This window comes from Aricia agestis, chromosome 9, assembly GCF_905147365.1.
Source record: "Aricia agestis chromosome 9, ilAriAges1.1, whole genome shotgun sequence".
Taxonomy (NCBI): Eukaryota; Metazoa; Arthropoda; class Insecta; order Lepidoptera; family Lycaenidae; genus Aricia; species Aricia agestis.
The window spans coordinates 2,328,626-2,355,150 of NC_056414.1; the positions used below are offsets into that span (position 1 = coordinate 2,328,626).

Consider the following 26,525-nt stretch of genomic DNA (forward strand, 5'->3'; position numbering starts at 1 on the left):
ATGCTACGGGAATGGTACGAGGGCTCTACGGGACGTCTACGGGCTGGCTACGGGAGCGCTACGCGGGATCTACGGGACGCCTACGGGCTGGCTACGGGAGCGCTAGGCGGGATCTACGGGACGTCTACGGGCTGGCTACGGGAGCGCTACGCGGGATCTACGGGACGCCTACGGGCTGGCTACGGGAGCGCTACGCGGGATCTACGGGACGTCTACGTGTTTGTTCTGCCCCGTTATTATATTAATATATTGGGGCACGATGTGGTGACGTCATTTTGTCATGGCTATAATTCACTAGCCTATTCTACAGATATTTTGAACGGGTTGTATATAATTAAATAAAAATAAAATAAAATAAAAAATGTTTTATTTCTGAGTAAATTTGAATCAAATTTTTTCAGAATGTCCACATTTCAGAATGTGAAAAACCTGATGCCTACCACCGGTTCGGGAACTACCCCGGCGAGAAGAACCGGCGTAAGAAACTCGCACGGGTCCCACTTTTTACCAAAAAAGTGAGAGAAAAATTGTTCTTTTTAAAATAAAGTTTACAATTTTGTAACTTAATATTATATACAATGTCAACATACATAATTGTAAGTCATAATATAATAATGTAGAAGTAGCCTTGCAAGAAGCCATCCTACTACCAAGATGTGCCATCTTCTAGGAGATCATTGACCTTATAATAAGCTTTCGCACACAAACGCTCTTTGACTACTTTTTTAAATTTATTGATGGAAAGATTTTGAACGTTTTCTGGGATATGGGTATATATTGACCTTTAAAAGATTTACTGACTTTACTAAGTCTGATCACTGGCATATCCAGCTTGTGCTTATTTCTAGTATTTTTACAGTGAATGTCACTTTTAACTTTAAATTTATTTATATTTTTTCTAACATAATATATTACATTGTCCAAAATGTATTGAGAAACAACAGTTAGAATACCAATTTCTTAAAATTTATCTCTCAGAGATTCTAAAGCAGACATTTTATAAATAGAACGTATGGCTCGCTTCTGCAGCACAAATATTGTATTAATGTCGGCAGCGTTTCCCCATAAAAGGATTCCATATGACATCCTACTATGAAAATAACTAAAATATACTAATCGTGCCGTGTCTTCGTCAGAAATTTCTCTAATTTTTCTGACTGCATATGCTGCAGAACTGAGCCTACCTGCTAGATTAGCAATGTGAGGACCCACTGTAATTTACTATCAAGTGTAATACCTAAGAATACAGTGTTGTCTACCAAATTCATCTTCTCATCATTTAATACTACATTGGTTTGGACTTGCCTAACATTGGGCAAAGTAAACTTTATAAATTTAGTTTTACTAGAATTTAAAAGTAAGTTATTAACATTAAATAATTATACTCCATACTACCATTTCTTTATGGCTTTAATTGGAAATCCTGTTTCATAATCATTCTAGTAGTTGAACGACGATCGCCATATTTTTATTCCTAATATTGCACATCTCTGAATAGACTGGACCGATTATGGTAAAATTTTGGGTGCTTAGTTAGGTCTGAGAATAGGCCAACATCTTACATACTCAAACCAACGTACTATCAATAAAGTTGATTCCTATGCAAATCGGGGACCTAAGTAGTTTGGTCGCGTTACGTCAAACCCAGCTGACAGATCACAATTAACATTGAATTGACATATTCGACCAAATAACGTTGGTCTGTCAGTTGCATAGGAATCAACTTCCTCGATGGTACATATATGACAAAACGGCCAGGTAAGTTCGTATATTACAGCATGCTGTGTACTCAACCCTATTGACGCTACTAAGTTAAGTTGGCTAAGCCCACGCTGAGTCAGTCTAACCTTGTTGACCTGTACGTTACCGTTTTGCCAAAAACAAATGCCAATTTCCGGATTATCAATAAGGATATTAGGTTGTACATACTTAAATATAAAAACTGCAAGTCATAGTACTTAAGGCTACCGACATTTTTGTTTGTTTTTTAATTAAGTTTAAGTGACTGGGTTATTTACATCAAGCTTGTCACGCAGTAATAAAACAATGCACTACTTTTTTCCAGCGAAACTCTTCTATGAAGTAAGGCTCGACTATACTATGCGTCCGCGGGACAGAGCGGTTTGACCACTTTTTTTTTGTCCTGAAGACAGGCCATAGCAACCCTGATGTCACTGCGACCCTTGAGGATCTATTGTGACTCCTTCGCATTAGGGTTGATTCAGACCGCACCGCGACGCGTAGATGCATTTCTAATTTTGTATGGATTTGACAGATTTGCAAGACGTCTGACGCAATTGAAATCTGTCAAATCCATACAAATTTAGAAATGCATCTACGCGTCGCGTTGCGGTCTGAATCAACCCTTAGAGTACCACCCAACCCAATGCTTCTCATAAATTGAACGATGTGATTGGTGTTGGCGCCACGAATTTCCTATGAGTATTCGTAGCAACCAAGGTGCCTGTTTCTGGTCTGTAGTAGAACAGGACAGTCAAGGAGAAGGTGTATAGGTGTCTCGTCCTCCTCCTTACAGAATCTGCAGGAGAATCGAAGGGTTTCACCGCTACACCACGAGATTATTTAAGCAATTGTATGTAACGATTAGGGTGATTGTTGTGTTGCGGCCAAATCGCTCTGTTGTGCCTACACATTGAGCCCTTAGGGCCAACCCACACGTATCACAACGTTACATCGATGCAACGACAGTGCGCGCACACCGCCCGCGCTCTCGCAAGGATACCAATAATAAAGTTCCTCTTCGAATGTCATGAGTTTAGTCAACACGTGTTTTTGCTATAAAAGCCGAAGTCGAAGCTAGCACACGACGCGACGTAATCACATCGCAACTACTGGCGACAACGCAACCACGTCGACATTTTGTCGGTACCACAACGCAACTACAAAAAGCTGCAGCGACGCTATTCACACGTAACCACTGCGTAACAGCGCATTTTATCGTTGCGACGCGGACGTGGTCACAGAATATACAGGGTGCAATTAAACCTTCCTGCCAAATTTTTTCCAGGGCTTAGGTATCATTAGAATTATCATGAGTCCATTTAACAAAAAAAATTTGGGTGTTATTATTTTTTAATGACATATTTCATCCCAGTTAAAATCGTTCCCCCGCGTCACTCGCGACGCGGGGGAATGAGAGGGAATCACGCGGGGTGAGGCGCGCGCATGGGGGCCAACACGCGCGGGCGACGCGTCGTGTCCATTAATTGTTGTGTTTTTTAGGATAACTTTCGGAAGCTATTTCTCAACATTTTGGTACTGAATGATTATAAAAGAAAAAATACGTGTATTTTTATTTTTAACAAGGATCAATATATCAAAATTTGGCAGAAAGGTTTATTTGCACTCTGTATATAAGTTATAGCAACGTGGTGTGGTTGTGGTACGTGTGGGTTGGCCCTAAGGTGAGAAGTAAGAGCGTGGAGACTATGACGGAAAAGGAAATGAATATAAATTCGAATACGTAAGTATTTACGTATTCGCCTATGCAAAGATTGAGAATTTTAATTCGACTTTGAACTTTTTAAACATAATAAAATGCATAATTATTGTTTTTAAGCTGTGGCTAATTTCGTTATCATTCAATTTTACTTTTCTCGATGTAATTTTATCTCGAAAACGCCATTAGCGATTTGTTAAACATAACATAGGTAATAATATTAAGCTTATCGTTTCAATAGAAGTTTTTTTAAGACTGAACTGATTGAATTCTAAATAATTGGTTCATTATATTAAGTTGTTTTTAAAAACATATCAGCTTTAAATTGATACGATTATGTACGTGTTAAGTGATTAAAAACTGAAGTTATTTTATTTATATCTGTATGGATGTGCACTTTGCTGAATCGAAACTGCTGGTAAAAAAAATAAAAGTTCGATTTTAAAAATCGTTATTAATTTATCATGATTGTCTTGTGTTGATTTTATCTTCGGCACGGCAATGCGTTGAAATTAGTTTCAGAGATTTGGAATTCGTTTTCTGATTAAGGGATCAATAATAATTTGTTTGATATTAGCGAATTATACTGATTCAATTATTGTCAAAATAGGAGTTATGATGTAAACACTTGTATGGCACTGGAAGGTTTTGTTTAACTTCAAAGCTACTTTTTAAACTATTTTGATGATATTATGTCTTTTATGAAAATATCCTATTTTTTAACTTTTCTTTGATCATTTCTTTCTTCATAGTTGCTCAACTTAAGTCTTAAGTTAAGGAACTAGTATTTAATTTCGCTCATAATAACTTGTCTAGTATAAAATCGTAAAATTTATTATGACAATAAAATGGATCAGTTAGAAATTATAAAAGTTGTTGACGGTATTAATCTAAAATTTAAATTCTAGTCTTGAAGCTTTTATGACGCCGATAAGTATCAAGATCATTAAATCACGCTAAGTTGTAACTATCAAACATAACATGAAAATACAAAATAAAGCAATATTTTTTATACAAAAAAGTTTATATTTTATTTTGCATACAGGGTTGAATTTTTTGGTAGCAAAGATGATGAATTATAAAGTAATGAACCTCTACCTAAAAAGTGAAGTTTAGCTTGATGACAGCGACGCGATAATTACGATAATTTTATTACAATAACGCCTTGGTGGTTTAGAGCTTAACCTTTCATTCGAACCGACGTTCGATTCCCGTGGTGAAATTTACAAAAACTAGGTAAAGGCTAATAACCTGATTATCTGACAAGAAAGTTGATCCATACTTCGAATGGGCTAGTAAACAGTCTCATGTCATGAAAGTGCTTACTGCTTATACTTGGACACTATAATATTATAATGATGCCTTGGGTGTCAGTGTAGGAGCTATTATTATCAGATCATGATGATGACTACAAATGGTCAATGAATTAGTAAGTCAATGAATTCCGCGTGATGTCGTGGTTCGCACTAATCCTTGAATGCCTTTATGGTCAAAAACAATTTTGCCAACAAAATTTACTTCCGACGGAAATTATAAAAATCAATGACTTTGACTTTGGTCAGCGCAGACTTACAATTTGTATCCCTAAAATTTTGAATGAATCACTTAACGTTTCTTATCAAAGACTACGACAAAGACGTTTCTATCATCCTACTGTACATTTTTGTACTTTTTGGTGCAACTGTAATTTATTGTCCCAAGCACAGAAATGGATATAGTATTTCTGTGGTTCCAAGACATAATTTGATTTTCAACTCACTCTAGTCACTAAATTCTGCAACTCTCAAAAGGCGAATTCACTACTTGTGCTCTTCATAAAAACAATTACATTACCCACAAATTAAAATCCGGCTAAGTACTTTGAACTATCAGAGAAGTTTATTCATAGGCAGATTGGGGACCTACGTAATTTGGTAGCGTTAAGTCAAACCCAGCCGACAGTTCACGTCAGGTGACTGAATTGACATAACTCTGCTAAATGACGTAGGTCCCTCAGCTGCCTATGAATCATTTCACTCGATTACACGTTGAAAATGACACCTTCTCGACTTAATTTATTAGAAATAAGGCTATAAAGTGGTACATCTTAATAAACCTCAACGATCTTAAAATCTCCCGTCTGCGCCGGCCACATACGTAGGCGTCGACCTCGCATCAGATTATATAAAACTATACAAAATCGCCGAATAACTAGAATCGATAACGGTAAATCGGGCAGGATGAAGTTGTTAGTGGCGTGTGTCGTCGCACTGGCAGGGTTAACTTATGGAGCTGCTGATGGTAATAATTATTCATGATAAATAGATATAGTAGTTGAATACCAAAATTTATATAAAAAAAGAAATTCGTGTGGCACTCGGGGACTGCCGCGGTAAAGCTATTAATAAAAAATTAAAAAATAAAATACGTTTATTTCAGGTTTTTTAACCCATATTTTGTTAGTAAACAATAAACCTAAAAACTATGTTAGCATTGCATTGCATTTTATCAACTTGTGCAATTATGATTTGCATTCGTCTAGTCGCACGCACACAAACACCGTGCTGAAGTCTAGCAATGCCACACTAGCCGGCACAGCAGTGGGTATTAGGTCTTTTTTGTTACGGTATTTTCTTAATAAATGTAACGAAAAAAAACTATGCAATAGCTTAATAAATTGACACTAAACAATAGATTATTTTCGCTAAGTCGATTTCAAATCCAATTTAATTACTATAAATAAAAGTTATATGTATTTAACGAGCTTTTGCCCGCGGCTTCGCTCGCGTTAATAAGTATTATTATATACAAACTTTCATCCCCTATTTGAACCCCTTGGGGCTGGAATTTATCAAAATCCTTTCTTAACGGATGCCTACGTCATAACATCTACCTGCATGCCAAATTTCAGCCCGATCCGTCCAGTGGTTTGGGATGTGCGTTGATAGATCACTATGTCAATCAGTCAGTCACCTTTGAGTTTTATATATATTATATAGATTAATGTATCATAATAATTATTATCAGTGCAACCTTATTGTGCGGTAAATATGTGATATTTGAATTGGTGTAGTTTGTGTTGACTTTAGTTACATTAAAATTAATTTTCATCTGAAAAGAGGTTCTAAAATATTTGGTAGTTGAAACGTTTTTATCCAATAATTATTAAGAAGTTTTTCAGCCTTAATAACAGTAGGCAATAGGCAATATCAAAAATAAAATATCAAAAAACCCTTTAAAGAAGTACAATTTCAATTAAATATTTTTAAGCTTAAAAATAAAACGCTTGAAAAAAATAACCATCTTCGCTTGCAGGGAAAATTTTAATTCTTTTGATCATAAGTAAACTCATAAAACGTGCAAAAAGTCCGCGACAAGTGTCAGCGAGCAGTTTCGTTGCGTTTTTATCGAGTCGTAACTTTTATGTGTCGCACTAAAGTGATAATTACCTTTCGGCATCTTTGATTAAACATTTTTATCATGAACTTGCTGTCCCGGTGAACTTTGTGTCACTTTAAAACCTTCCCTGGACCTTTACGAATATTTTAAGACTAAAATCAGCCCGATCCGTTCAGCCGTTTTCGAGTTTTAGCGCGACTAACACATTTGAAAATCCATTTTTATATAGACATTATACATGTTCATTGGTACACGCCAGCTTTAACGGCAACAGCCTCAGTGCATTTTTGGTGCTTTACCTGCAATAAAATGTAACAAAATGAAATTTCCTTTTTCTCAAATCACAGGCGTTTCATCAATAAAACACTTGACTTGACTTCTTGATTTAGGGAATTACTTTTACCGGAATTCCGGAATCAAAAATTAAACTTTTTTTTTTTTAACGCATCCGTGGTCTAGTGGTATAGAGCGCGGCTCTTGACTCGGAGGTCGTGGGTTCGATTCCCGCATTGGAAACATGTTTGGTTAGGACAATGCAGGCTGATCACCTGATTGTCTGACAAGTAAGATGATCCATGCGTCGGATGGGCATGTAAAAAGTCGGTCCTGCGCCTGATCTCTCGCCAGTCGTGTCGGTCGTCCGTCCCACTGGATTATGAGAGTAAAAGAAATGAGAGTGCTCTTGTGTACTGCGCACACACTTGGTCACTATAAAAATTACTCCTGCGTAGCTGGCCTGGTTTCAATGAAACCGGCCACCGTCACCGAAACCGGTGTGGGAGCTATTATTATTATTATGATTTTATAGTGCCGCACTCAGAGACCAATATTAATTACTTAACCGTAATTAAATGAAGATTTTGATATAAGCCATACATTATTATCTATCAAAATCTTCATTAAATTTAATTTTAATCATCGTTAAATGCCTCTTAGTGCGGCAGTTAAATAAAATTTTATTTTTAAAATATTCGCTTTCTTTTCAGAATCTTTAGTGCGCGAACCACGTCACTTAAAACAAAAGCTGTGCGGCCTTCTAGGGCTATGCGGTGGTGGGTTCGGAGGTGGTTACGGCGGTTCCCAGGGCAACCACGGCTACCAGGGCTACAACCAGGGTTACCAGCAACCACCAATCAACATCGGTATCAGTCAGTCACAGACCTCCAGCTCTGGAGGTGGAGGATATTACGGAGGCAGTCATCCAAGTAACCCCAACTACTACCAGTACAATGGAAACTTTGGGCATTACCCGAGGCCATATCCAGGTCACAACGGCTATGGTTACAACCAATTTAACGGCAACTTCAATGGTGGTCCTAACTTTGGAGGAAGACCAGCTTTCTACGACGAAGAAACCGGTGAACATATTAAGCCGATACACGAAGATGTGAACGAAAATTATTACGGACGATCAGCGAAAAAGGATTCGTATTAAGCAACTTAACATTAGAACTTCGAATTAGAATTAAGCAACCCATGGTCAGCACGCGTGATAATCTACATAATATAATATATAGAGGAAAGATTTTATATAGGATTCAAAAGTATGAGATCGAATTTGATAAATAGGTAGGGATTGTCTAACTTAAAGTGTTGCGCCCCTCCCTCGTATTCACAGTACAATTTTTTTCATTTATATCAACTTTGAAGTGGTGGACCGCGTCACTTCAAATTAGACAAGCTCTAATAGTTGCGTAGCCTCATATTCTCTCCTGTCTTAACTATGTCTGTATACAAAATAGACTACAGAAAAAAAAGTCTATTAAAAGACTACATTTATTGCAAATTTTAATCGCAAATATCACTCGGAATTTCCTATTGCCTGCACAGAAATGTGAGGTATATAATTAATAACTTGCAGAGACATTTAATGGTCGCTTAACTTTAATTTAATGATGATCTTGCCATAAACTCTACATTGTATTTTCTTTTAAATAGAAGGCAGAATCTTCTTTAAATTAGATAATTTTGTTAAATATCTTTGAGTTTACTCATCGATATTGTATAGGTAAAGAGAAGAAATTTAGAAGAATTCAGAAAAATAAAACTTAAGAAGAATTAAGAAGAAAGAGTTAGATCACGCCAGCTTACCGTGTTGTTTTGTAAAATAGCGATATTTATACTTGTTACTACATGTTTAGATATAATCTTAAACTAATGATCTTGTTCTGTACGAGTTTGTAAAATTATATGATGCATTTATGTTAACACGAATAATTTATTGAATAAAATATTTTAATCACATTTCTATTTTAATTTCGCTGATGAAATAATGTTACTTTTTAAAATGTGTACTATATATTGAAGCATGTATTTTGCCACGCAACGATTATATACAAAAAATTCAATCCTGGAATCCCGGTCGAAATATCGCTCCCAAAAATACCGGGATTTTATTTAGTAAATTCCGGAATCAGAAAAGCTAGCCGGGATTGTATTCCCCAAATTTATGTAATACACTCTTACTGCACTACCTACATGTTATACTTACCTATAATATGACACTTAGTATCTAAATTAACTATTCCAAAGTTACGCGACGGCATTTTACATTCGGAATGTACACATCACAATATTGTACAAAAATACATCCTTAAATCAATGTTTATTGTACTGTGATACGTAAATCATATTTTTCATTCTGGAATAATGCGTTTAGATATATTTTACCTCGAAATTTTAAGAATGAACATATGATTTTAATGCTCTCAAAATGATCTTGATATGAGACTCTTGTGTTATCTTTCTCGGAACGCAAAATTTAGGAACTTAAATAACCGCAACTAATTTTGCTCCTCCAAACACTTATCCCTTGATGAATGCAACTTTTCAAGTATCCTTATTTATCTCGAAAAGGGAAAAAGTATCATAAGTTGTACTTAAGTAAAAATATTTGAATCATTATTCGTTGCATTAACCTCTGACTCGTATTGGCTGGGATGAAACTCCTTAAAAAGTTCATTGAACGTTACCATAGCGACAGGATAAAATTAGGACTCGAAATAGCACCTAAAATGATCAATGATGATGCTTATTTCTGTTTAATTTTTTTTTATTATGACGTAGTGTTTTAGTTTTGACATGTCCAAAGTAAAAGTTCAAAATAATTTTAAGTAAGTACCTAAGTTACATGTCCTAATAAAAAAACAATACATGATGATTATGTGGCAATAAAGACACTATAACATACGCGATGTTAGTTTATTGATTATATTATAACCGTCGAAAATATAAATATTTATTTCGGGATCGATATTACTACTCTATAAGTGTACCTAACTTAGTCAAAATATTTACAAAATAATCTCCGTCGGCTTTTTCCAATGTAAATTTCGCTATAAATTTTGGAACAAGAGAAAGAAATTTAGCAAATTGATTTAGCAAGATAATTCAGCAATAAATTTCGAAAGTGTAGATTCGACAACAAGATACGGCCGTTGTCTCAGCGATCACCTGGACAATAAATATTTTATGGGATTCGAAATTAGTTCGAAATAATTTGAGTATCTAAGGACCTGTTCTATGACTATATAAGGCATTTATAATATGTAGGTACAGTTATTCGCTACTTAATGTGGCAAATTGGTTTTTATTGTAAATTTTTCATGCAATTACATACATAATTTCTTATCTTAATTACTTTCATAAACCTGTTTCGGTCACATTAATCTAATAAAGCCATTTTAATGCGACCAATTAGATATTGATTTGTGACAAACGTTTTGAATGACATCTAATATTTAAGTACTAGGAAATTTTTCAGTACATGTCAGTTTATCTGTCTAGTAGATCTTCGATCTTAAACTCTATAACCGATTCTTTTGAAATTTGGTATGGAGATACTTTAAGTCTGAGAAACAACAATATTTTTTTATCACGGAAAAATTTACGGTACCAGAAATTGCTGACAACATTAGGTATAAATATATATGTTTGCTGCGAAATGTCTACCTTGATTTCGTCTTCACTCTTCAGTGAGTTAAGAAGTAACGTTGTCATTACTTGAATAGTGAAGCCAAAAGTATGGGAAGTTACTGATTTTACTTAAGAGCTCACCTGACTCTAAAAATCAAACATCGTCCTTCTCTCTTCACACTCACGCCCGTCTTTCATATGCCAGGTGAAAAAGGACGGCGCGGAATCATCGCCGAGTTAGTTTTACTTGAATAAAATACTATAATGATTATGAAAAAAGTGTTTTGAGCAAATTTAGGTTTTATTAATACCTTTTTAGATATTAAAAAATATTAAAGAAAAGACAGCAAACTTCGAAGATCCAAGCGAAAATGTGTCTAAAACAAGGTTTTTTTTGTAAAAAAGAAACTGTCGAGCATTTTTTGAGTAATCGTGTTTTCGTCTTGAGCATTTAATCTTTATGAACTGAAGTTACTTGTGTCAAAAAATCAGTTTTCTAGACCTTACAGATTTTGAGATCTAGGTTAATGTATGTAGTCAAGTTAGGGTCATATGGGCTCTTAATTATAGAAGAATTAAAATAAAATGTAAATATAATATTAAGTCCGCCTATGTACCAACAGTGTGCAAAAAGTATAAATAAATAAATAAATACATGTTTACGGGACATTCCGGGGGTAAGACAGGTTCTTAAAATTGCACAGTTGGTGTTTATCTTTACAGAAATCCAAATTATGGGAAAAACAAGAGGTTTATGATAAGTTAGAAAAACAACAATCTTATGTTCTGAGGCCACTAGTACACGAATTTTAAGTTCCTTTGGTAAACTGTCATGTAAAACAGTTACGCAGTATGAAACCGCAAGTTGTTGAGTTCGTCGCTTTGCAGGTTCTTTATGATAAGGAATCCGATTATGGCGAAAAAATGTGATCTTTATAATCTTTATGATAAAAACTACTTGTATCATATTTTGCGAATTTTGAACATAAGTGATAGATGATAAGTAAATTTTGAGGAAACTGATTCTCATCGTTTAATGATAACCCACTTACAATATGCGCGTTTTCGACATAAGCTTAAAAGCTCATTATAATATAATATACATAAAAAACTCAACAAATTATATTATTTTTATAAACATATTTTCTTAAAGTTATTGAGCAGACATTGAATCAAAAAGACATTACTAACAATTAAACTTTAACCGATAAGGAGCCGTACTAGTTTAATATAGATTAGTCCTCCAAACACGTGGTCAAAATATGATTTATGTAAAGTTTACCGTAACATCATTCATTTCGCTTGCGTCTCTAAGATCTTGTCGCGGCGAGGCACGGGGGGAGGGGGGGATTTTGAGTATATAAGGCCGGAGAAATTTGGCGGAGGCATCCACTATTACTCACCACCAGTGAAAGATGGCGTCGAAGGTCATTGTCCTGTTATCAGCGATCGCTGTCGCAGCCGCGGTACCTGTGTGGATAAGTAAGTTATCTGATACCTAAAAAATGCGTTTCTTTTTAGGTATTGGGACCCTATTACTAAGACTTCGATGTCTGTCTGTCCGTCTGTCTGTTTGTCCAGGTTGTAACTTAAGAATGGTAATAGCTAGAGAGTTGAAATTATTTCTGTTGCCGCTATAACAACAAATACTAAAAACAAAATAAATTAAATGTTTAAGGGGTGCTACCATACAACAAACGTGATTTTTCAAATATTTTTTGCTCGGTATCAATGATGACAATAGGTTATTCGCTTTAAATTTTCACAAAAGCCTTAATTTTGTGTACTTTAATAATGAATATTAAAATAAAATAAAAATTTAAGGGGAGCTCCCATACAAAAAACACAATTTTTGGCCTATTTTTGCTCTATAACGTGAGCGAGCTCTATAACGCCCTTCGTGAGCGAGTCCGACTCGCGCTTGGCCTATTATTTTCTTTATTGTTTTATATTATTTAATTTAAAGCAGATTACGATTTCCTTTATGACGCGAATTTTTTATCAACAAATGAGAATGCTTTCAAAATTATTGCTAAGCTGCTCATTAGAAATCAATAATGACAATTTCGTTAACAATCTACGACATTTTCCCATTAAGCTAATTACTTAATTATTATTATTTTCAGATGCACCAGCTCAGCCCAGCATCTCGTATGGGTTCGGCAGCGGGTTCAGCAGCAACATCGGCGGCATCAGCCACTCCAGCGGCATAGGATCCGCCTACAGCAGCGGCGGAGGATCGGCTTACGGCTCCGGATCCGGGTCGTCGGGCAACGGATTCTCCCAGGCCATCGGATCAGCACACGCAGCCCCAGCATTGGTATCCGTGTACTCACCCCCAGCCCTGTGGATCTACCCCGGATCAAACTCCGCAGCAGCCTCAGCCCAAAACATTGGAGCCATTGGATCTGCCCAGTCCTCCGCCCAGAACGTCGGTCTGGGCCAATACCAATCAGCTGCTTCGTCAGCTCAGAACAACGGCTACGGCGGCTACCAGTCTGCAGCCTCTTCAGCCCAAAACGGAGGTTACGGACGATTCCAATCGGCTGCTGCTTCGGCTCAGAACAGAGGACACGGGCTCTACCAATCTGCCGCGTCATCAGCGCAGAACAACGGCTTGAGCCAATCTGCCATCTCTTCTGCACAGAACAATGGTTTTGGACAACAGCAGTCTGCAGCTTCGTCTGCTCAAAATAATGGTATCAGCCAGTCTGCCCTATCGTCAGCACAGAACATCGGTTTTGGCCAACAGCAGTCTGCTGCGTCATCTGCACAAAACAACGGTTTGAGCCAGTCTGCTTTATCCTCTGCGCAGAACATTGGTCTCGGACAGCAACACTCTGCTGCGTCGTCAGCTCAGAACAATGGCCTAAGTCAAATCGCCTCATCCTCTGCACTGAATAATGGTTTTGGACAACAGCAGTCTGCTGCGTCGTCAGCTCAGAACAATGGTCTAAGCCAATCCACCTTGACTTCCGCCCAGAACATCGGTTTGGGTCAACAACAGTCAGCAGCTTCATCCGCACAGAACAATGGATTAAGCCAATCAGCACTTACATCTGCACAGAACATTGGTCTGGGACAACAGCAATCTGCCGCTTCATCAGCGCAAAACAACGGTTTAAGCCAATCCGCCTTGACCTCTGCACAAAATATTGGACTTGACCAACAGCAGTCTGCTGCATCATCAGCTCAGAACAATGGATTAAACCAATCAGCGCTTTCATCGGCACAACATATTGTCCTAGGACAACAGCAATCTGCAGCTTCATCGGCTCAGAACAATGCATTAAGCCAATCAGCACTTTCATCAGCCCAGAACATTGGTCTGGGACAACAGCAATCTGCGGCTTCATCAGCGCAGAACAACGGTTTAAGCCAATCCACCTTATCCTCTGCACAAAACATTGGACTTGGCCAACAGCAGTCTGCTGCATCATCAGCTCAGAACAATGGATTAAGCCAATCAGCACTTTCATCGGCACAACATATTGGCCTAGGACAACAGCAATCTGCGGCTTCATCAGCGCAGAACAACGGTTTAAGCCAATCCACCTTATCCTCTGCACAAAACATTGGACTTGGCCAACAGCAGTCTGCTGCATCATCAGCTCAGAACAATGGATTAAGCCAATCAGCACTTTCATCGGCACAACATATTGGCCTAGGACAACAGCAATCTGCAGCTTCATCAGCGCAGAACAACGGTTTAAGCCAATCCACCTTATCTTCTGCACAAAACATTGGACTTGGCCAACAGCAGTCTGCTGCATCATCAGCTCAGAACAATGGATTAAGCCAATCAGCACTTTCATCGGCACAAAATATTGGCATAGGACAACAGCAATCTGCGGCTTCATCGGCTCAGAACAATGGATTAAGCCAATCAGCACTTTCATCAGCCCAAAACATTGGTCTGGGACAACAGCAATCTGCGGCTTCATCAGCGCAGAACAACGGTTTAAGCCAATCCGCCTTATCCTCTGCACAAAACTTTGGACTTGGCCAACAGCAGTCTGCTGCATCATCAACTCAGAACAATGGATTGAGCCAATCAGCTTTATCATCTGCACAGAACTTCGGTTTTGGGAAACACCAATCTGCTGCGTCCTCCGCTCAGAACAATGGCTTGAGCCAGTCAGCGGTTTCAGCAGCACAGAACAACGGTTTCGGTCGTTACCAATCCGCCATTGCCTCCGCCCAGAAAGGTCTCGGATACGAATCCGCCATCTCTTCTGCCAACTCCAACGGTCTAGGTTACGGTTCGTCTCTATCTGCCGCTCATAACATCAACGGGATCCAGTCCGCGTTGGCTACGGCTCAGGAAAACGAAAGATTCAACACCAACTCTGCGATCGCTTCTGTCCAGAACTACGGAGGCCACAGAACGAGTGTGGCGCAGGCTTTGCAGCACAGAGCCAATCTGATCCAAAGCAATGCAATCCACAACATCGCTTTAGAGTCCGCCAAATCTCAAGCCGGTAACTTCGGCCTATACTGAATACTCGAAGCCTGAAGATGAACGACAACGACTAGACACTACTCGTTTCTTTGTCTTCATGCTTATGCTTAAGGCCAAATAAAAGTATTAAAAAGTCTAAACTTTTTTCTTTACTAACTGTAATTAAGGTACCTACCTACTTTATTACTATAACTCATATTATAAAGACGTCATAATCTACACTGATATTAAAAAGATATGCGTATAAGGTAGAGAAGGAGGAACGTTTTTAACTTTAAAAACTTTTTTTAAGCATTTTGAACATTAAAAGTTTTTATACTGTGCGTGCTACCTACTTACTAACCTATAAAGTAACTAAGTTTTAATCATAATCATAATGAGATCTAAATCTTTATCAATGAATACCAATATTTATTATCTTATTCTTACGAAAAAAACTTGTTTAAAAAACATTTACACTTCATTGAGAGGCTGTACAGGTGGGCGAATCAAACCGGTTCGATATAATTTGATACAATAACCATAACGTAATAAATTTTGCAGGTGCAAATTATTATTGTATGACCATTTCATACTAAAGTTCCCATAACATGGATTAAAAGTTCCTTTAATAACAGCGTGTAACCAATAAATTGATTTCAACGCTTAGTAATATCGCAAATAAAGATTTAAGGTTTCGACAACATTTTTTCTCGACTTTGGAACTGCTAAAAATTGCTTTTTTACTAGACTTAATTATTAAATGAAGTAAATGAAATTCCTTATGCATAAATAATTGCAAACACTTAAGTACAAAAAAGATCGGAACCACTGTATTTTAAATATAATTGTACTGTATTTTAAAAATTTGTAAACTTATGATTTAATAGCGCAGTTTTGTTTACAGTACTTACAAACAAGTATTCAAACCACAGTTAATATGTACCGTACATGGAATAAATAGTAGAATGTAGGTTAAACAAATAAAATTTCGATTTCCTTAAAACTTTTTGTGTCACATCCAAATCGGAAGTACCGCAAAAGCGTTTTCGTCAATACAAATCATATTTTCATAAAATCATATTTTCAAATCGACTTTATTTATCAATCATAAGCTTTTATTTGATGATAAGGGAGAAATACGGTTTCTTAGGCCAAGTTCTACTAGAAATATGCATTTGTTCAATGAAATTGAATATAGGTCGAGTAGCCTAACAACAAATGTACGAGATATTAAAGTTGTGCTCTTTTTTCAATTTGCAAAAACTATGAAGATTAAAATATGAAATGTTACAATTAGTCTACCTTTTTAGAACAGACGATATGGTATTAATAATGGTGGTCTACAATATTATTATTAATACCATATCAAAAGTAATCGCAGTTTTTAAAACCATAAATAAGATTAATAAAATATAATATTTTATAATATTTCAATTCCCTCATTCTATCTAAGCAAGATAAATATTTAAGGCGTAGCTTACTTCGAGTTTTTTATTGGTATCTATGCGAATTTAATAGCGAAGCAATATTTACCTGCAAGTAAATTCCGCAACTACTGAACTTATTTTGATAAAATTTGGGAGGCTGGAAACACAAACCCACAAACGTAAACGTATGAAGGACTATATATTTTTATGGCGGAAAAATTTCTGTGATATTTCGTAAGAAGTAGCGGAAAAATAAAACTTATAACTAGAAAGAGTCAGTGGGTCACTCAAATTGTAGGCATAACATGAGAAATAGTTGTACTTTTCAGTTTATTAATTCGCCCGTTAGTCTCTGGAACCGCCTAACTGTCAGCAATAGTCACTAGTCGAGTTTTGTGTTTATGGTCGACCACGTTGACGAATGTTGAGACCTCCTCCAAAGTTGTTTACTATTATTTATTTGCGAGACAATATCTAACTTTAAATCTCGTAAATTTAATATTATACACATTTTATCTGAAGAAAAACAAGAAGTTTTTTTTTAAATCTCACATCTTATTAATATTAACTGATATTGTAGTATGTTATTTATATCATTTAGTACAGATACATGGGTAGCCCTAGCACGGCCACCAGAAGAAATGCGAAAGTATAGACAAACTGTGGACATAAACTAAAGGTGCCGTTCCGATCTTTACCGCGGCCAATCGCGATCGACAAAAATTCAATTAAAATGCCACTTTATGACAGATTATAGTATAATGTCATAGAGTAGGATATTATTTGAATTTTTAGGACTATAGTCTGACATAAAGTGGCATTTTAATTGATAAATAAATAAAATAAAATAAATAAATAAAATATCTTTTTATTCAAAATGGGTATCATGATACACTTTTTGAAAGTCGAACGAAGAAACTACGTTGCCTACCACCGGTTTGGGAACTACCCCGCCGAGAAGAACCGACGTAAGAAACTTGAATTTTCGGGAATGAAAGAAGATCGGAACGCTTAAACACAGTTAGTCCATACATTCGCATTTATACTGGTGGCCGTGCTAGGGCCTAGGGCTAAGGGTGTAACAAAACTACATGATAATACTTTAGAGTGTGTAATGTGTATGGGTCCCCCCTATTGAGTTCACTGAGAAAGTAGCAGCGCTGAAAGAGCAAAATTGTGTTTGTGATTTATATGGGCAAGCGTCAGCGTCATGGATTTTCCCATGCAAAAATAAAAATGTTACTCTTTCAGCGCCATTACTTTCACATCTAAGCCTATAAAAGGGACACATTACACACCCTAAAATATTATCACTTATGTTGGGTTGCACCAGAGGCGTGGATAAAGTTAAAGTTATGGTCAAAGTTATGGTTATAGTTAAGGCTAATTTAACTTTAACCTTTACTTTGACCATAGAATTTAACAGAAGACGTTGTTGGTCCGACAAGGCCTTATAAGAACGAGGGCGGGGGCGCTGCTGGTAAAGGAGAACTGTCAAAAATTGCGTTTTTATATTATGACAGCGTTAGTTACTTTTTTTGCCACGTGCATTTAAAGCCTTGTCGAGCTCTATAGTTATGGTTAAATATTGCGTCTTGATGGCGTCCATTTTTAACTTTAACCAAAGATTTGACATTTTGCATTGTAGTTAAAGTTACAGAACTTATAGTTAAAGTAAGTTGGTGCAACCCACCCTTAGTTTTGTTACACCTTGTTGAGTAAACCACGGAAAAATCATAAGCTATTTTTGCGAAAAAATGTATGGTTCCTGTCCAATTCCTTATTTACACGGGCAGAGCCGCGCATATTGTCTAGTACTTTTACATTGATTACAGAAGCTACGCGCCAATTTTTATTCAGTCACGTGTAACTTCAAATTGCACGTGACGTGATGCGACGAAATAATGTTCAGTTTTGAACGTGCCGTTCAAAACTGAACATTATTTAGTAGACAATAAGACAATGTTGAATTGTCATACTTGCCGCCCTCGGTATTGGTAGTAGACTGGTAGCTGCCTGTACCAGTTTTACATGGCTCATTAGAAAGGCATCGTATATCGCCGTGTCACATTAAAATATGATCTGACCCTAAGTCGTACTAGAATGCAATATATTGGATACGGCTTCACTCGAAAACATCCGAATAGATACGTAGCCTAAGTTCTCAGTAGTTTTAGACTAATTTATCAACTATAAAATACTAGATGTCCCGTGCGGCTTCGCCCGCGTAAATTAGGAATTTCACAGAAACCGTACATTTTTGAATAAAAATAGCTATAAATACTCCTTTCACGTGGTCTACTCTATATAAGTGCCAAATATTGCTCCAGTAGTTCGTGAGATAAACCCTTTCTAATATTTTCCCCGTTTTTACCACATTTTCCTGAGTTTCTTCGGTCGTATTAGTCTTAACGTGATAATATAATATAATATAATATAGCCTATAGCCTTACTCGATAAATGAGATATCTAACACTGAAATAAGTTTTTAAATCGGACCTGTAGCGCATTCAAGCAAACATACTCTTCAGATTTATGATATTAAGTATAGATTATTTTAAATTATCGCTTGACACTCGATCTAAAAGACTATGAAAAGGCTCATAATCATGGGACGATGCATGGTATAATATTATGGTAGTGATGATGATGATTATGGATGTAATTTGCATAGTAGCATATGCTTTCCGTTCTTAAAACAATACCGAAACTCCCAAACTTGTATCTATAAAGAATCAGGAGTTCTCTCAGCACCTTCCGAACCACGGTATACCTCGGTGCAAAATCTTACTTGTTTGTAGCATATGCTAAGAATACTTCTCACGAAACCGAAGTCACCACATGTTTCCCTATAAATTTTGAGGAGTTCCCTCGATTACTTATGGCCCCTTCATCAGATTACCACTTTAGTGAATATAATACCAAATTGGGATGATACCCTATATACCAAAAGAAAAATTTTGAAAATCAGTTAACAAACGGCGGAGTAATCGTTGAACATAAGAAAACGAACATAACACATCCCCCATTTTGAAAGTCGGTTAAAATTGTAGCCTATGTGTTATTCTGATGTATAAGCTATATTATTGTAAAGTTTCATTAAAATCCGTTCAATAGTTTTTGCGTGAAAGAGTAATAAACATCCATACATCCAAACAAACTTTCGCCTTTATAATATTAGTAGGATGAGACAAAGATAAAACCAGACTAAATAAAACATACTCACATGTGACTAACTGCTACACTCAGATTGTGAACACTTAATGATGGTTAAACTTCAATTTAATGAAGAGTTTGTGAGTAAGACAGCAATAAATAATGGATGAACTATCTTCATAATATGTCACAATCTTCATTTATTTACATTTAAGTAATTCATATTCGTCTCTGAGTGCGGCAGAAAAATGTAATCTTAAATTTGTCACTTGGAGGATGCTCCAAGTGACAATTCAAAATTCAAGACAAAAAAATCCAAGTGCGAGTCGGACTCGCGCACGAAGAGTTCCGTACCGGTATAGAGCGAAAATAGACAAAAAAACGGACAGACAACGAAGTCCTATGCCTGTTTTCACCAACCGCCTCCTAACGCTAAGTGGTCCCCTAGCGGCCATTAAGGGTACATATCCTTCAAGGTTTCACGAATTTTTGTGTGTCACGTTCGTCCTTAGGGCGTAAGAACTTTTACAAAACATTACTTTTTTTTTAATGTGTTTGTTTTAATAGATATTTGACCCGCAAAGATCGCTAGGGAACACTTAGCGTTAGGAGACCGTTGGTGAAAACAGGCATAAGTAATAGGGTCCCGTTTTTACCCTTTGAGTACGGAACCCTAAAAATCATGTTTATAATGTTTCTTGGGTAGTTAACAAACGTTTTTATGAAGCCGCGGGCAAAAGCTCGTATTCTATATATGTCCCTAACATTATAGAATACGAGCTTTTGCCCGCGGCTTCGCTCGCGTTAAGAAGAATTATTATATATGACCTTTCATCCCCTATTTTAACCCCCTTGGAGGTAGAATTGATCAAAATCCTCTCTTAGCAGATGTCTACGTCACATCATCACCTGCATGCTAAATTCCAGCCCGATCGATCCAGTGGTTTGGGCTGTGCGTTGATAGATCACCATGTCAGTCAGTCACCTTTGAGTTTTATATAATAAATATAGATATAGATTATGTAATTCTGTAAAATATTAAAAATGTGCTACGATGTTGGGTGTCCACAGGCGATGAAAACCGCTTCATAATATTATGATTCGTTTTCTCGTTTGCTTTCGTCAATTCTTTTATTCTTAATATATAATTACTTTTTACTCCTCTATACATTTAATATGTATTTTAAAATCCTATTTGAAAACAAAATAAAAATGTCCATTTATTGCAACATAAGCATTTTTGACTTTAAATAATTTAATTGAAATAAATGCCGAAAAAGGAGAATTTTTAATTTGTAATTGATTTTTTTTTGGACTGAGTTGAACATAATGCAAAATCTGAGACAAAATTCTGTATACGAGGACATATTTTCCTTTGAAAACATTCGAAAAGTCAATTTTTTCTTTAATTTATACTGTCTAATATTTTAAATACCTAACGGAATTCAAATTTAGTATACATATTAAATAATAATAACTATAACATAACATAAATATATGTTGAGAAAAGATGATTGATTAAAATTAACCACTAAAATAAATTTAACTGGTGACTACATTTTGTGCAGTGGAAAAGACATCAACGGGAACGAAGCGCCATTTTTTTTAATCAATTTTTGTTTTGTTTATAATAAAATATTTATAGTAGATGACCCGGTGAACTTCGTATCACTTTCTACATAACCTTTTATGGACTTCTATGAATATTTCAAGACTAAAATTAGCCACATTGGTTCAGCCTTCTCAAGTGTTAGCGAGACTGACAAAATTTAAAATTCATTTTTAAACAGATTTAAGGGGTACGTGAATTCTAGCTTAGAATATGGATTGTTTTAAAACTTTTATCCTATTTTAGGTTTAGAATTATGTGCTGGTATGCACACCACGAGACGTATCAATTCATTAGAATAGCTTGATTACTATATAAAACTTAGGAAGTTGAGGGGGCGCCCAACCCAAAAAATCAAACATCGTCCTTCTCTCTTCACACTCACGCCCGTCTTTCATATGCCAGGTGAAAAAGGACGACGGAATCATTGCCAAGTTAGTGGGCAGTAATAGCTATTATTTTTTTTAAAGGATATCTATCAAGTTATTAAAAATATATGTAACATAATTTTTTAAAATTTGTATCGGTTCAAACCATATTACTTATTTTATCGTAAGTAGCATGTTGTTCTTTTTGGTTTTTTGGTCATACTATCATTTAAACCTTTTGTTATAAGTACTTGTTTTTGCTTTGTATCCTATTTAAGAAACATTTCTATATTATTTAATAATTAAGACCACAATAGCATACATATAATTTTATCTGTTACTTAGAGGTGAAAACTTATAATTGGCTCTCTGATAATCATACATAAAATTGCCACTGACGTAACTTATTTTTTTTATGAAAGAAGGGGGCAAACGAGCAAACGGGTCACCTGATGGAAAGCAACTTCCGTCGCCCATGGACACTCGCAGCATCAGAAGAGCTGCAGGTGCGTTGCCGGCCTTTTAAGAGGGAATAGGGTAATAGGGGAGGGTAGGGATGGGAAGGGAAGGGAATAGGGGAGGATAGGGAAGGGAATTGGGCCTCCGGTAAACTCACTCACTCGGCGAAACACAGCGCAAGCGCTGTTTCACGCCGGTTTTCTGTGAGAACGTGGTATTTCTCCGGTCGAGCCGGCCCATTCGTGCCGAATCATGGCTCTCCCACGTATAAACTGTAAGTAATTAGCTGTAAGTTTTCCATGTTATATAAATAAATAAATAAAAATAAATAAAATAATGTAATTATACTAAAAAGTTTCAAGCATGTATTACTCGAATACTAGCAGTTTAACGTGTTAATTATACTCGTAGGTGACCAGCTGTCCCGGTGAACTTCATGTCACTTTAAAACCTTCCCTGGACTTCTACGAATATTTTAAGACTAAAATCAGCCCAGTCCGTTCAGCCGTTTTCGAGTTTTAGCGCGACTAACACATTTGCAAATCCATTTTTATATATAAGACTAGCTGTCCCGGTGAACTTTGTGTCATTTTAAAACCTTCCCTGGACTTTTGCCAATATTTTAAGACTAAATCAGCCTAATCTGTTCAGCCGTTTTCAAGTTTTAGCGCGACTAATACATTTGAAAATCCATTTTTATATATAAGATTTGGAAGCAACTTTGCAATTTTATTCTATCAAGAAAATTGTATGCTATCGTGTTTTTGACTACCATACTCACTAGTGTTAGTCCTGAAGTTTGCTGCATGTTAATTTAACATTCAGTTGTTCAATAATATTGATATTACAGACGATCATGTAAAGCAATTTGATTGAATATGCGCCCTTAACTTATTATTTAGAATATACAATAAAATATGTTACAAATTTTAACGTGGTAGAGCCATGCCTCGGCACAAATGGGCTGACTCGACCGGAGAAATGCAACGGGCACGCAGAAAACCAGCGTGAAACAGCGCTTGCGCTGTGTTTCGCCGAGTGAGTAAGTTTGCCGGAGGCCCAATTCCCTACCCTTCCTTCCCTATTCCCTTCCTTACCTCCCCTACCCTGTAATCCTATTCCCTCTTAAAAGGCCGGCAACGCACCTGCAGCTCTTCTGATGTTGCGTGTATTCCCTCTTAAAAGGCCGGCAACGCACCTGCAGCTCTTCTGATGTTGCGTGTGTCCATGGGCGATAGAAGTCGCTTTCCATCAGATGACCCGTTTGCTCATTTGCCCCCCTATTTCATAAAAAAAATATTATACAACAGTGTGTCTGTCTGTTTGTCAGCCTAACTTCTTCAAGCTCAAGCAGCTAAACCAATTTTGATAATATTTAGTGCGTAGATATTTTATGACCCGAAAAACAGCGTATAAACTCTGTTACTCCCTTTACCAGGACTTAAAGTATTCACATATTTATACTTTAAAAAAGATGTACGATTCGGGTTTTGCTCCTGCAATATCTAGTATGGATTTAAAAAAATCTAACGTACTTGATAGGATATTGATGTGATGAAATATCTATTCTTTACTAGATGATCCGGTGAACTTCGTATCTCTTTCTTTCTACATAAACCTTCCCTCGACGTCCACAAATATTTTAAAATTAAAATTAGCCAAATCGGTTCAGCTGTTCTTGAATTTTAGTCAGACTATCAAAATTAAAAATTCATATTATTCATAGAAAGATAGATATAGATTATGCACATTAAATTACGACAGTTTTGCACACATAAAATCAAAGCAAACAAAATAATAAAATCGCCCTTTTTATTATTGCTAACAATTTAATAAAAATGTATTTTATACATACTTAATTATTTATCGTTATACACGTTTTGACTTAATTACTCGTCTCCAAAATAGTCTTGTCCTACGATCCGTTATCTCGTCAAGAGTAAAAGCAAACAGGATTAGGACACATAAATAAATAGTTAATTATCGGCAGAAGAAATTGGAGCGATGACACGATGACTTCCTCGAGGTAGACCGGAGAAGGTGGGGGCAGCCACATATAAGCCAGCCACACAGCTCATGGTCAAACACTCAAAATGTACGCCAAGGCCTTCGTTTTGACCACCCTTGCGGTTTTCGGCAACGCTCTGCCCGTATTGTATAGTAAGTAATTTTTATTACAAAGTAATTAGTATTAATCTCACAAATATTAAAAAAAACTTATGTTAATAAATTAATTATATATATAATATATAATATATAAAAGCATTTATTAATTCCTTAAAAAGATTACAATACATTACATCTACGTACATTATTATGATAGCTATATATTAATATCTAATATACTCAATAAAACATCACAGATATTTTATTGAGTATTTAGATATTATGACTTTATAAAATATATTAGTACAGTATTGTTTAAATTATTCGCATCTAAAATCTTAGTTTTTATTCCTTATGCCATTATTACCACAATAAATTAATTATATATAACATTAATATTTAAAAAGCATCTATATTGTCTTTATAATATGTTATTGTAAATTAATACTCATATTAATTTTAAAATACAGTAATTTTGCTATAATTATAAACCCTACTTGTAACTTAGAATTTCATGGTACATTTTTTGCAGTTCAAGTTTATTTTTTGAGCGTGTAGATTTAGGATCAAGTAATTTTAAGGCCTCAAGGTGATTAAAGTTCACCATTACATAGAGTTTTTCATCAGGCAATCAATATCATTTATTAACAAAGCATTCAAAGCACACAGCAATTACTATAATTGTTATGTTTACGGTTATTTTTTTACAAATTATTTTGAGTTAAAAATAAAGCATATACTTTCATTTTTTTATTCTTTTATCAAAGTGTAAGCCTTATTGAGCCATTAACATAGTTAAAAAGTATATATACACGTTTATTGTTAATTTTTATGATACATTTTGAGGCCTTATTATGAACATTGATATATTTTTTTATCACAACAATGAATAAAAACAATCATTTTACAGGCGTCCCAGCCCAGCCGTCTATCTCCTTCGGCATCGGTAGCGGCTTTAGCAGCGACATCGGTGGTATCCGGCACTCCAACAGCTTCGGAGCAGCCTACCAGAGCGGAGGAGGCTCAGCCTACGGCGCCGGTCACGCCGGCAACGGAGCACAGGGAATTGGCATCGCCCAGGCCCCATCACATGAGTCAGGCCTCTTCATCCTCAACGGCCAGAGAGTAGACCAGTACAGACCCCACGGCTACCAGTCTGCAGCGTCCTCCGCCCAGAATGCCCCTGGATACCAATCAGCCGTTTCCAACGCTAACGGATTGAGCGGTTCCTCTCTATCTTCAGCCCAGAACGCGCCAGGATTCCAATCAGCCGTCTCCAATGCTAATGGATACGGCGGAAATTCTTTGTCTGCTGCCCAGAATGCGCCAGGATTCCAGTCAGCTGTATCCAACACTAATGGATATGGTGGAAATACCATCTCTGCTGCCCAGAACGCTCCAGGATTCCAATCAGCGATCTCCAACGCCAACGGATACGGTGGAAACTCCCTCTCTGCTGCACAGAACGCGCCTGGATTCCAATCAGCGATCTCTAACTCCAACGGTCTCGGTGGATCCTCGCTATCCTCCGCGCAAAACACTCCAGGTTTCCAATCAGCGATCTCCAACGCTAACGGATTAAGCGGCTCTTCATTGTCTGCCGCTCAAAACGCGCCTGGTTTCCAGTCAGCTATCTCCGCTGCTCAGGGCTATGGTCCGTCTCCTGGATCAGCTGTTGCCGCCTCCCAGAACTACGGTAGGAGCCAGGTGAACTTCGCCCAGGCGACTCAGCAGCGCGTTAACGGATTCTCCAGCAGTGGAGCCACCAGCTACAACGCGCCGGGCTACCAGGCCGCCCAGTCCCACGCCATCAACACTGGATACTACTAGACTTAAGAATTAAGACTGATAATTTATTAAATAAACGATAAAAATTATTGTAATATCTTTTTATTTTTTTCCTCTACTTTTAATACTTTATTATATCATGCTACCTAATAGTTATATATTCAACAAGCTTGCAATTAAAGGTATGTTTAAGATTGATTAATTCATCAAGCCCCATATGCTCACCGATGAACGAGACACAATAGAATATCTATTGTGTCTCGTTTTCCCACGATCGACGGGTTAAGTAATAAATTGTTATTATTAGACTTAGTATTAAATAGAGTTTGAAGTCAGATTAATCCATAAGTTTTTTCAATAACTATTAGTAGACTAATAGTTTATCAAAAACTTCTTAAACAATGTTATATAAATT

General features: G+C 36.5%; 1 protein-coding gene across 1 annotated transcript; it reads left to right on the forward strand.

Annotated features, from left to right (window-relative positions):
• On the forward strand, positions 1-26,152 carry LOC121730660 (hornerin-like). Its single transcript, XM_042119801.1, has 4 exons — positions 1-232; positions 7,825-8,196; positions 12,880-15,234; positions 25,233-26,152. The coding sequence occupies exons 1-4, from the start codon at positions 1-3 to the stop codon at positions 26,150-26,152; spliced, it is 3,879 nt and encodes a 1,292-aa protein (XP_041975735.1).
• Positions 26,153-26,525: the final 373 nt, after the last annotated feature.